This window comes from Ylistrum balloti, unplaced genomic scaffold, assembly GCF_031769215.1.
Source record: "Ylistrum balloti isolate Yb309-2 unplaced genomic scaffold, AGI_CSIRO_Ybal_v1 Utg370598, whole genome shotgun sequence".
In the NCBI taxonomy this organism is placed as follows: domain Eukaryota; kingdom Metazoa; phylum Mollusca; class Bivalvia; order Pectinida; family Pectinidae; genus Ylistrum; species Ylistrum balloti.
This window is the reverse complement of record NW_026782370.1, coordinates 313,502-326,398: the sequence shown is the minus strand read 5'-3', so window position 1 is coordinate 326,398 and position 12,897 is coordinate 313,502. Positions and strand designations below refer to the sequence as shown.

Here is a 12,897-nt window from a genome sequence, read left to right as displayed (position 1 = left end):
TAAACATTATATATCATTATACAAGAACAAGTAAAAGTCTATAGATAAAACCAGATTAGTGGACACATTGAAGGATAATAAGTTGGCACATTTGTGATATTCATATTCACCAAAACTAAGGGACAGGCTCACTTTCACGGTCGTCTGTGTGCCGATGGTGCCCGCTTTCATGGTCATCCGTGTGCCACTGGGGCCCGCTTTTATGGTCACCTGTGTGCCGCTTGGGCCCGCTTTCACAGTCATCCATGTGCCACTGGGACTCGCTTTCACGGCTGTACATGTGCCGCTGGGGCTCGTTTTCACGGTCATCTGTGTGCCGCTGGGACTCGCTTTCACCGTCGTCTGTGTGCCGCTGGGGCCCGCTTTCACTGTCGTCTGTGTGCCGCTGGGGCTCGCTTTCACTGTCGTACGTGTGCCACTGGGGCTCGCTTTCTCTGTTATGCGTGTGTCGCTGGGGCCCGCTTTCACAGTCATCCATGTGCCGCTGGGGCTCGCTTTCACGGTCGTCTGTGTGCTGCTGGGGCTCGCTTTCACAGTCATCCATGTGCCGTTGGAGCCCGCTTTCACGGTCGTACGTGTGCCACTGGGGCTCGCTTTCTCGGTTGTACGTGTGCCGTTGGAGCCCGCTTTCACAGTCATCCATGTGCCACTGGGACTCGCTTTCACGGCTGTACATGTGCCGCTGGGGCTCGTTTTCACGGTCATCTGTGTGCCGCTGGGACTCGCTTTCACCGTCGTCTGTGTGCCGCTGGGGCCCGCTTTCACTGTCGTCTGTGTGCCGCTGGGGCTCGCTTTCACTGTCGTACGTGTGCCACTGGGGCTCGCTTTCTCTGTTATGCGTGTGTCGCTGGGGCCCGCTTTCACAGTCATCCATGTGCCGCTGGGGCTCGCTTTCACGGTCGTCTGTGTGCTGCTGGGGCTCGCTTTCACAGTCATCCATGTGCCGTTGGAGCCCGCTTTCACGGTCGTACGTGTGCCACTGGGGCTCGCTTTCTCGGTTGTACGTGTGTCGATGGGGCCCGCTTTCACAGTCATCCATGTGCCGCTGGGGCTCGCTTTCACAGTCGTACGTGTGCCACTGGGACTCGCTTTCATAGTTGTACATGTGCCGCTGGGGCTCGCTTTCACGGTTGTCCGTGTGCTGCTGGGGCTCGCTTTCACAGTTGTCAGTGTGCCGCTGTGGCCCGCTTTCATGGTTGTCCGTGTGCCAAGAGAGAGAGATAGCATGCTGAGGACTTTATACATTATGGAATCATTTTAGACTGAAATTTGGCATTATGATAAATTGTGGCTAAAAATCTTTCAAATGACTTAACATCATAATTAGCCAGGAGAATCATATGTAGGCCCCTTGGGCCTATTGTGGAATAACATTGTCAACATTAGAATTTGCACTGTTCCTTAGCTACTATAAACAAGGTCACTCTAGGTATGAGTCACTCCTCTGCATGTTTTGGCCTCTTCCAGCAGTACAAATCTGTTTGGGCAGCCATTTGCTTTCCCATGTTTAGGTTTCAAACATTGTATGTAAACTATAAATCATGGTCGTCTCACACCACGTAATCACAGTCTTTGTGTCTACTATATATTATGGATTGTAGCAGATCACGCATGATTTGTCTTAGGTAAACAGGTGCTCGTGTGAAAATGGCATTACATAGCCATAATGTGGACAGTTTGATGGCACATATTTACCCCGGCTGATCTCCAAGATTTTGATGGGTGAGGCAAGATTAAGAGGTCAGATTGACTCAAATTTCAGAAATCTTTCTCTCTAGACCCAAATATGGTACATGAATATAGGTGTCTTAACATGCTATAATGAACTCTTATTATATCCGAGAGAGGGTTAAGTTTACTATATAAGTTCATATAGGAAATTTACAACTTACAGCATAATTTGTTTTAATTAATAGAAATAATTCAGAATCGGTTAGAACTATAAACATGATGGAAGTTAATGCTCTTCACATTTTACAATAGTACTACATGTACAATGTAGATCAGGATATCACACCACTAACAAATTTCTATGACATGTTACAGTAACGAAAATAACAGCTTTGATAGATCTCCGGTGACCATAAAGGCCCTTAAGGTCCTTGTTATAGAACTCAGGTGACTTATCGTCCTACATGTAAAAAGGCCCTTAAGGTTCTTGTTATAGAACTCAGGTGACTGTTATCGTCCTGCATGTGAAAAGGCCCTTAAGGTTCTTGTTATAGAACTCAGGTGACTGTTATCGTCCTGCATGTGAAAAGGCCCTTAAGGTTCTTGTTATAGAACTCAGGTGACTGTTAAGGTTCTTGTTATAGAACTCAGGTGACTGTTATCGTCCTGCATGTGAAAAGGCCCTTAAGGTCCTTGTTATAGAACTCAGGTGACTGTTATCGTCCTGCATGTGAAAAGTCCCTTAAGGTTCTTGTTATAGAACTCAGGTGACTGTTATCGTCCTGCATGTGAAAAGTCCCTTAAGGTTCTTGTTATAGAACTCAGGTGACTGTTATCGTCCTGCATGTGAAAAGGCCCTTAAGGTTCTTGTTATAGAACTCAGGTGACTGTTATCGTCCTGCATGTGAAAAGGCCCTTAAGGTCCTTGTTATAGAACTCAGGTGACTGTTATCGTCCTGCATGTGAAAAGGCCCTTAAGGTTCTTGTTATAGAACTCAGGTGACTGTTATCGTCCTGCATGTGAAAAGGCCCTTAAGGTCCTTGTTATAGAACTTGTTATCGTTATGCATGTGAAAAGTCCCTTAAGGTTCTTGTTATAGAACTTGGGTGACTGTTATCGTCCTGCATGTGAAAAGGCCCTTAAGGTTCTTGTTATAGAACTTGGGTGACTGTTATCGTCCTGCATGTGAAAAGGCCCTTAAGGTCCTTGTTATAGAACTCAGGTGACTGTTATCGTCCTGCATGTGAAAAGGCCCTTAAGGTCCTTGTTATAGAACTCAGGTGACTGTTATCGTCCTGCATGTGAAAAGTCCCTTAAGGTTCTTGTTATAGAACTCAGGTGACTGTTATCGTCCTGCATGTGAAAAGGCCCTTAAGGTTCTTGTTATAGAACTTGGGTGACTGTTATCGTCCTGCATGTGAAAAGTCCCTTAAGGTTCTTGTTATAGAACTTGGGTGACTGTTATCGTCCTGCATGTGAAAAGGCCCTTAAGGTTCTTGTTATAGAACTTGGGTGACTGTTATCGTCCTGCATGGAAAAGGCCCTTAAGGTTCTTGTTATAGAACTCAGGTGACTGTTATCGTCCTGCATGTGAAAAGGCCCTTAAGGTCCTTGTTATAGAACTCAGGTGACTGTTATCGTCCTGCATGTGAAAAGTCCCTTAAGGTCCTTGTTATAGAACTTGGGTGACTTATCGTCCTGCATGTGAAAAGTCCCTTAAGGTTCTTGTTATAGAACTCAGGTGACTTATCGTCCTGCATGTGACCTCTGTTTATGATTTAGTTTTGAATGTCTTACAACTAAAACACTTCCATTTTCATCACTAGCAAAGAAACTCCTGTTTTTATGGCCTGTTTGTTTAATGCTGTGGGGATGGGGACAATGTAGGTGTTGCCTGTAATGCTGTGGGGATGGGGACAATGTAGGTGTTGCCTGTAATGCTGTGGGGATGGGGACAATGTAGGTGTTGCCTGTAATGCTGTGGGGATGGGGACAATGTAGGTGTTGCCTGTAATGCTGTGGGGATGGGGACAATGTAGGTGTTGCCTGTAATGCTGTGGGGATGGGGACAATGTAGGTGTTGCCTGTAATGCTGTGGGGATGGGGACAATTTAGGTGTTGCCTGTAATGCTGTGGGGATGGGGACAATGTAGGTGTTGCCTGTAATGCTGTGGGGATGGGGACAATTTAGGTGTTGCCTGTAATGCTGTGGGGATGGGGACAATGTAGGTGTTGCCTGTAATGCTGTGGGGATGGGGACAATGTAGGTGTTGCCTGTAATGCTGTGGGGATGGGGACAATGTAGGTGTTGCCTGTAATGCTGTGGGGATGGGGACAATGTAGGTGTTGCCTGTAATGCTGTGGGGATGGGGACAATGTAGGTGTTGCCTGTAATGCTATGGGGATGGGGACAATGTAGGTTTTGCCTGCTGCGTGTCTCGTCGAAACCTGAATGTCATCAATAATAGTATTTTGAATGAGATTGTGTCAAAGTTCTTATGCTAAAATCAATTTTATAAAGAATTATTTGAACATTTTATGCTTTGCAGCAGGACCATTTCATGTCTTGCAGACATTTCTGATTGAAAGATATCAACTTTGTTATCTTACAGATTGAGAGCTACAAATTGACTTTCAAAGAATCAGCAAAACCACGAACAGACACTGGCTCAGCGGTCTCCTCACCTCCCTCCCTTAAATCACCTCGCCCAGACAGCAGCATCTCCCATGACTCACAAGAACAGGAAGTGGCATCACCTGGCAACTTAGAAAACAGCTCAAAGATGATTTAAAAGTTAAGGTGATTCTACATCATTACAGAAGTCGATACAGATTAGTACAGACAAGATAAACCATTCTCGAGATTTCTCTGTAAAGACATTATTTAAAAAAATTACCTTTTTGATATAAGATTAATTTGTTATCATTGTTTTGACTTTTTTGCATGAGACAAATTTGTTCTGAATTTTACTGTGTTTTTAAATGGTCAGAAACCGTGATATAGGAAGTACAATTTAGTTAGGTCAGAAAATCCTGAATTAACAAGAAATTAATTTAAATGATTGTATGCAAGGAAAAACCTTGACAGGTTCAATGTAAACACATGTATTTTGGTATTTTAATAGTTTTTTCATAATTCTTCTCAGTAAACATGAAGAATTCATAATTCCATGCAGGCTATTGTCATCTCTTGTTACTCTGACCAAACTAACATACATGATTATCAAAGCAATTTTGTGGATTAATTCAATTTGTGACATTTAAATAAAGTATATTAGATTTTGATCACAGAGACTTAGAGCCTCAGAAAAGTACTCGATAGACCTACTTTGTAACACTTAATGGTGGACTTGTTGAATTTTTGAGTGATTTTGAAAAAAAAAGATGATTTGCTTACATATATATCAAAATTTAGCATCTCAGTTCCTTCAACATAGGAAAGATAGCAAGTGGGGCAAATTGTGGTTTATCAATGAATCACTTTCTTTCAGTGTCACAACCAGGATTGACAAGATGAATTATATAATGCCACATGTACCCACAAGTATGCTACAGGTATAATCTTGTAAATTGGTTTGGGGGTGTCAAGGACAGATAACTCTGTATCACATTTTGTAATTATTCTAATTATGCTGGGAGCAGGTTCAGTTAACAAAATGTGCTACTTAACAATATGTTATGAAGCTTGAGAGTCCATACACTATTCTTACCATTTTGCCAATGCATATAACAGGTTAACCTTATTTTGAGATACAGATATTCTGAAATTTGTTAGCAAGGGTGTTCATCTATCTGGGCCTACATTGAAAAAGTTTTGTAGTTTTCAAAAGTCATCAGAGTGTCCAATAACTATCAATTATATACAAGCATTAAAAATTGTTTTCCTTCCTGCTTCTACATCAACATAATCAAAGTTTTCATGACTTTTTAGAAAAACTATTCTCTAGGAATGAAACAAAACATCATGATCCCCCAGGAATTATGCAAACCAGAATGTCATAAAAACCACACCCTTTTCCTCCCCAACCCCCCAGAATGTTATAAAAACCACACCCTCTTCCTCCCCAACCCCCACCCACCCCCTAGATTATCATGATTCCAAATGAATGTCACAAAACAGAATATCATAATTCCCCATGAATATTACAAAATCTAATATCCTAATTCATGAATATTACAAAACACAATATCATAGTTCCCCATGAATATTACAAAATAGAATATCATATTTCCCCATGAATATTACAAAATAGAATATCATAGTTCCCCATGAATATTACAAAATAGAATATCATAATTCATGAATATTACAAAACAAAATATCATAGTTCCCCATGAATATTACAAAATAGAATATCATAGTTACCCATGAATATTACAAAAAAAAAATATCATAATTCCCCATAAATATTACAACAGAGTTCTCCATGACTATTATGAGTCTCAAGGTGATCTGTTGTGGTCATCCTTTGTCCAGTGCTGTACATCATGATTTTTCCAACATTGTTGACTTCTGGAAACACCCTGCACCAATTTTAACAAAATTTGCAGAAATCTTTCATGGTCAAAAGTGAATCAATATTTTTAATTATATGGTCCCAACCCCAAGGGGTCTGAGGGGTGAGGCCAAAAGGGGTCAAATTACCTCAGACATTTTCTTAACACCCAGATAATGGTAGAATCAAATACCATTCATGGATGGTAGGGTCTTAGGGGCTTTACCATAATTTACAAGGTTTGAGCATAATTGATGTTAATTCAAGTGTTGTTAGAATCTGATAGACATGGGATGATCACGTAATATTAGTTCACTTGTATGATGTAGATCAAGTCATCCGACTTTGTAAACGGGATGATTTCGATGATATACGATGAAAGAAGAACAACAGCATTTATAGAACTCAAGTGACTGTTAAGGCACCCTCGTTTTATGGTGGTTCATTTAAGTCAATTGTCATTCAACACTTCTGTAAGGGTCTTGGCCACAATTACTTTATTGGTTAAAAATTACCTATAACTGTTTATCAACTATTAAAGCAACACTAGCATCAAGCACCATTCATGCTCCAATACCTTATAAGGTATGCATATTATAAAGTATTTGATCCAGACTGATGAGAATAATCATTCACATGGTATGCTTGTGATGTTACGGTGTTTACTCTGCTTCCACCAATAGTCACATATAATTGTTGTGTAACAGAGCTTATTCTTCATCCCATTTATTTATAAACTTGTTTTCTCACCATAATTAAAAGCAATATCTACCACCTGTAACTGGCTTTGATTATAATAATTTGTTGTGTATTGCCAGCACACTGTATATGTTAAAATGGCCCTCTCTGGCTATGTAATGCTGTACGCTCTATGCTTGGCTTTTTGGTGCAGTCAGATGGATTTAATTTGTTTGCCTTATTTAGATATCTCACAATTTACTAAAAATAAGCAAGTCTTTACATAGGTGTCTAATTAAGTGAATACAAAAAGTCAAGTACTCACGAGAAATATTGACAATATTAACACTCTTTTTAAACACTTGAAAACATCACTATGGAAACACAATCAGTATTACTTTACCTGAGACAAAGTCTTGTGATATCAACCTTTTCTTTATTGTAAAATTTTAACTTTTTTGACTTCTTGGAAATCCCAGAACTACTTTCAATGAAATTTTGCAGTACATGATACCTTCCCTACCCCCAGAAACCCAAGGGACAGGGCCAAAAGGGTCAAATTGACTCAAATATAAAGAAAACCTTCTTCTCGGCATCCAGATATGATAGGATCAAATACTCTGCATGAATGGTAGAGCAGGTGCTTCATTAGAATTCTGATTTTCATGATCCTAGGACTGCACATGAATCTCCCAGGGGTACAGTTTATTATATGGAAATATTACATTTTTAGGACATCTGACCCGAAAGATCACTGACCAAAAGGCCTAGGGTGCTGAAATTTTAGGTCTGTATCATGCTGGGAAGATTAGCTACAAAGTATATTTCAATAAATGAGATTTTCAATATCATTGGAAGTAATATATTCTCAAAGAAGAAAAGGCCCGGGGTAATGACTTTGGAATATGCTGTAATGAATTGCTACCAAGAGTGTTCAAATGAATTACCTTGACCCACTTTCACGGATACATGGTTGAAATATGTTAAAATCTTTTGAAGTCTTTTCGAAATAATTAAAACACCAAAGATGTAAATATTGGGCTGGTGGCATGCTGGGATGAAGGACTACAATATTTGCTCAAATAAATGTGCTAAGAACTTAAAAGTTCCTTCTTCTCAACAAGCAATGGTCCTGTTTCATGTTTTTGCCTAGCAGCATGCTGAATGAACAGGCTTTAAAGTTTGCAGACATTTACTTACCAAACTAACAAAGGCTTCTGTATAACTAAATTGCAGAACTGGTGAGTGATTAAGGCCCATTGGGCCTCGTGATTTAAGGTTAGTCGAAAATCCAATATGGCCTACATCTTGAAAAACATATTTTAAATTTCTTCTCAAATTCCTCTATTGCCATTGAGCTGACTTTTTGTTGGAATATGGAGAAACTGAATTAAGAAGTAATCATGTCATTTTTTAAGTCAATAACATGTGAAAGCAATGCATTTTGGGTAATTATTTATTTCTTTTTTTTTCACTATATTAGAAATATTCATGATGTATTTGTTTGATTATTTTCTAAGGTTTATTTACAGTTATCGAGTAGGAAAAACAAAATCACCCATGTGCATTAAAATGTAAACAAATCCATGTGTTTGGTAAAAGTAGTTCCTGTAACATTTTCATACGCAAGGTCAAAGGTCAATGTTTCCATGTTAGTATCCAACCCATTTTAATCTGGTAATGTTGTATAGTGATAAAACTTTGCGAGTGTAAACATAAGTGTTTGGTCTGTTCCCTTTTGAGTTTGCCTGTGAATATGGGATAGATAAAATGCAGGAATGTATTGTCCTAGAGCAAAAGGGAATCAATTTGATGTAAATGATGGGTCTAGGCCCCCTGGGGAGAGGCACGGTCAAATAGAGGAAATAGAGCAAATCCCAAAAAATTCTTATGCTATAGAAATTTCAGGATTTTGTCCAAATTTGGCTTGAAGCATCCTTAGTTAAGTTTGTATTCCGTTGGGCTCCATCTGTCGTCTAGTGTCCATCGTTTGTGGTTGGTAATCATATCTTGGCACATTTCAATGAAAGCTCATGTGAATGACCAGTACTGGGTACTGAATTTGAATTTCTGTCTTGTTTCCATTGAAAGGGAAATTCAAGTTGACCACCATCTTCAGACTCTATTTTTTTTACTAATAACTCAGATTTTGCTTTAATGTTATTTAATCAAACTTAATTTATAATGATCAGTAGATGATTTTTTACAAGAGGTTTATTTCATGTTTATCAGAACTAAAACATGGCAACAGAACTAAAACATGGCAACCAGATTCTTATTTGTGGTCAAGAAAAATCATTTTTGCAGTATATGGAAATCATGGAAGAGAAAAAGTACTAGTGAATAAGATTAAGGATCATTTCAATGAGCAATTGAATTTTAATCAATTGTAATTTTTGCTCTGTTTGTTATACTGTGTAGATTTGCTGTTAGGCAATGATAAAGGGAATTCTGTTGACATCAGTTGTTATAAAAACTGTTTTGTGTAGAACACTCAGAATTTGCCATTAGTGGCCCACAAAGAGAATTTTTTGTTTATTTATAGCTTTATACCTGGTATGTCACTTTCCACTAGAAACTAACAAGTCATTTAAGCCTATTGTCTAACTCTAACTTAATCTTCTGGCTGGAAAAAATGAGCTATTGTCCGATTTCAATCAAAACATAGTCTATAGAAAGCTGTTTTCTCCAAGATAGCTCCAGAAATATACATATTTTGTTTTTAATTCAATTCACAGCCTCTCAATTTTTTTATTTTTTTTTTCACAATTATTAATTCAATGAATTTACTTGATCAGAATTCAGTATCATACTCAGCACATGCTATGCTCATGAAATGGAATTGACTCCATGAAAAATACAATATTACTATGGAGTTACTCAAATTAATGCTAATTTTACTTTTCTTCAACTCAGCAAAAATTGAAATTGAAACTGCCTCAATTAGTTGTTTTGATGGACGTGTATACCCAGGGTATCCTGATGGACGTGTATACCCAGGGTATCCTGATGGACGTGTATACCCAGGGTATCCTGATGGACGTGTATACTCAGGGTATCCTGTGTTTTGATGGACGTGTATACCCAGGGTATTCTGATGGACGTGTACAAACAGGGTATCCTGATGGAGGTGTATACCCAGGTTATCCTGATGGACGTGTATACCTAGGGTGTCCTGTGTTTTGATGGATATATACCCAGGGTATCCTGATGGATATCTGGTGATACCATTGAAGACATCTCTAATACTTTACACATTATTTTATTCTAATCAAAGTCAATCATATTTATTTAAAATTGATATTCTAATCTAATCTGGTATTATATATGGTATTTATATAAAAACATATATCATCATATTTTCACAATTTTAGACATACATATTCAAAGATTCTTTTCTAGTCTTAAACTATTTTGTGAATGAATTAATTTAGTTATATATGGTATTACAATTCTTTATCAGCCTATGTATAATGACAATAGAATTTGTTGGACAATGCAAGAACCAGAATCAGACAGAACTATTGTTTAAACTCGCTTGCCTTAGACCAAGTAATATGTATGCTTATTTTGTTGTTGCTTCTGAATACTAATAAAGAGACACAGGGTCATTATGATAGCCATATTGTTTAGAAAGTAATGATGGGATTCTTTTCCCTTGTTGAATGATGCAACCACCTAATTTATCACCTGACAAAAGCAACAAATAACTACAATCAAAGAAGCAAACTTACAAAAAGCCTACGGAGTTCATACAACTGTGGGTACGGAATTTCTTTATTCAACTGTGAAAGAGGCTGAGGGCCTTGGCCGTGTATCATTTGTAGCAGTTAGGCTAGAATGAAGGCCTGTTAAGTAGGTTGAAAAAAAGATCCCTAGATATAATGTTATTTTGAAAGTGATATTAGTAAAATTTTAAATGACTGTTTTTAGTGACAAGTAAGTACCTTTATGTAGCAAGATTGAATCAAGTGGTGTTTTTTTTCTTTCAAATTGATAATCTTACACTAGTTACTATTAATTATGATATTTTGTCATGTTTAAATATCCTTTTGGGTGCTACAAGCTTCTTGTTCAATGTTTATTAGCCCACCATCATCAGAAGGTGGGCTGTTGAAATTGCCATGCGTCCATGTTTCCTGTCTGTCAGTCCTTAAAACAATCCTTATTATTGCTATTTCGTGAGAAGTACTGGATGGATCTTTTTTCAACTTTCATATGTGGGTTTCCCTGGGTCCCAAGATATACATTGTCTCATTTTCGGAGTGATCCTAAAAAAAACATGGGCCAACAGGCGGCCAGTATTTATGTATTTTGACAGTAAAAGTTTGTTGTCACTATTTCTGAAGAAATAATTGATGGATCATTCTCAAATTCCATATGTAGAGACCCTTTGGTCCCTTGTACATTTTTATTTTGTGACAGATAAAGAACAAGCGTCCATGTTGGATTTGGACATATTCATTTGTTATTGCTTTTTCTGTAAATGGATCTTGTTTTTTTATTTCATGTGCAGGAACCTCTTTGCCCTTATTTATACGATGTGCCATTTTTAGACTGATCAGAAGAACAAAATGGCTGACAGATGGCCATCTTGGATTTTGACAATGAAAGTTTGTCATACATTGTAGCTGTTTCTTGGAAAGTACTGGATTGATCTGCCATAAATTTCATATGTAGTTTCTTTTCTCGCCCTAGTTGTGCCATTTCAATTTTCAGTCAATTTGGATAAACAAAATGGCCAACAAGGGCCTGAATTCTTATATTTTGACATTGAACGATTTTAGTGCTACTTCTTAATTCAGAAGCACCAGATAAAACTTCATATGTTGATTTTGTACGGTCCTTTGTATTAACCTTTCGATTTTTAGACTGCCAGAGAAAGAAATTACTGACAGGCAGCCATCTTTTATAGCTGAAAATTATTGGGTTTTTTTCTTGAGAAAAAATTCTAAAATTTTGTATAATTAAGAACAAATAAGAGGAAAGAAGAGAAAAGGAAGGAAAAGATCCAAGTTTTAAGATGAAGCACTGGTGGGCACCCAGATCCTTCTGCGATCTATAGATTGTTTGAGGAGCCCCTGTGTGATACTATGGTTTTGAAAGTCCATACTTTCTATGTAGTCAGTGTAGCTATAAATTGGATGATGTTAACAAGTGATATGATCAGAATGGCTTCCTATCAGTATACAGAGTTGTCTGCCCACCCCATGTGGTAAAACCACTTGTGAATCGTTTTTGGCATTACTGACAATCTGTAATGTCACGTGATGTTGATTACAGAGATCAGCTGATTGTTAAAGATGAATTGTTTATAATTTAGATGTGATTGTCATGACTTTTCCTTTACTTTTGATACTTTCCACGTGGTTCTTCACCAGATAGATATAGGGGTAAATCATGGTGAATATAGGGCTAGCAGGCCTTACTACTGTAGTGTGCTGGTATATTCACCTGTATCGTTGTCATGGTAACTGGTGATGGACTAGGTCTGTGTGAAAATAATCAAAAACGTGAAAGAAATGTTATGACAAACACATCTTAAGATGAAATTACTGAGAAATAATCTTTTTCAATAAGCTGATCTCTGTAATTAACATGAGAAATGCATATTCTAGCATTATAACACCCTTACTGCATGCACCAGGCAGAAAACTCTGTATATCAGTAGTTCACTTGTTTGAAATGTTGAGGCAGAGATGGTCAGGGGTTCCTCTAAACTCTGTGATTTATTGTTTAACTTCTGAATAGTTCTGACCTTGCACCACTTTATCTATATGCTTTGATATATGTATGTCTAATAAAATAATAGTATTGATGAAAATGGTGTTGTTATCATTGTAAAGAATTGTTAGATTTTAATCAACTGGAGATATAGTCCCTGCATACACATCAATCTTCAGAAAAAGCCAACTTTTTACAGCTGCCAGAAGTTACAGTAAATCCATAGCTTGGCTCAGAGTCCTCATATTTTGTATCAACCCTGACTCAGAATCATATTTTATATTAACGCTGGTTCAAAGTCATTATATTTTATATTAACGCTGGTTC

At 37.9% G+C, this 12,897-nt stretch overlaps 1 protein-coding gene across 1 annotated transcript in view; it reads left to right on the top strand.

Moving 5' to 3' along the window:
- Positions 1–12,670, top strand: part of LOC132556895 (microtubule-associated protein 2-like) — a 77,436-nt gene extending 64,766 nt beyond the window's left edge. Inside the window, exon 10 of the mRNA XM_060221350.1 lies at positions 4,285–12,670. Within this exon, the coding sequence (XP_060077333.1) occupies positions 4,285–4,464 (180 nt within the window). The 3' untranslated portion in view covers positions 4,465–12,670. The remainder of the gene's footprint in view (positions 1–4,284) is intronic.
- Positions 12,671–12,897: the final 227 nt, after the last annotated feature.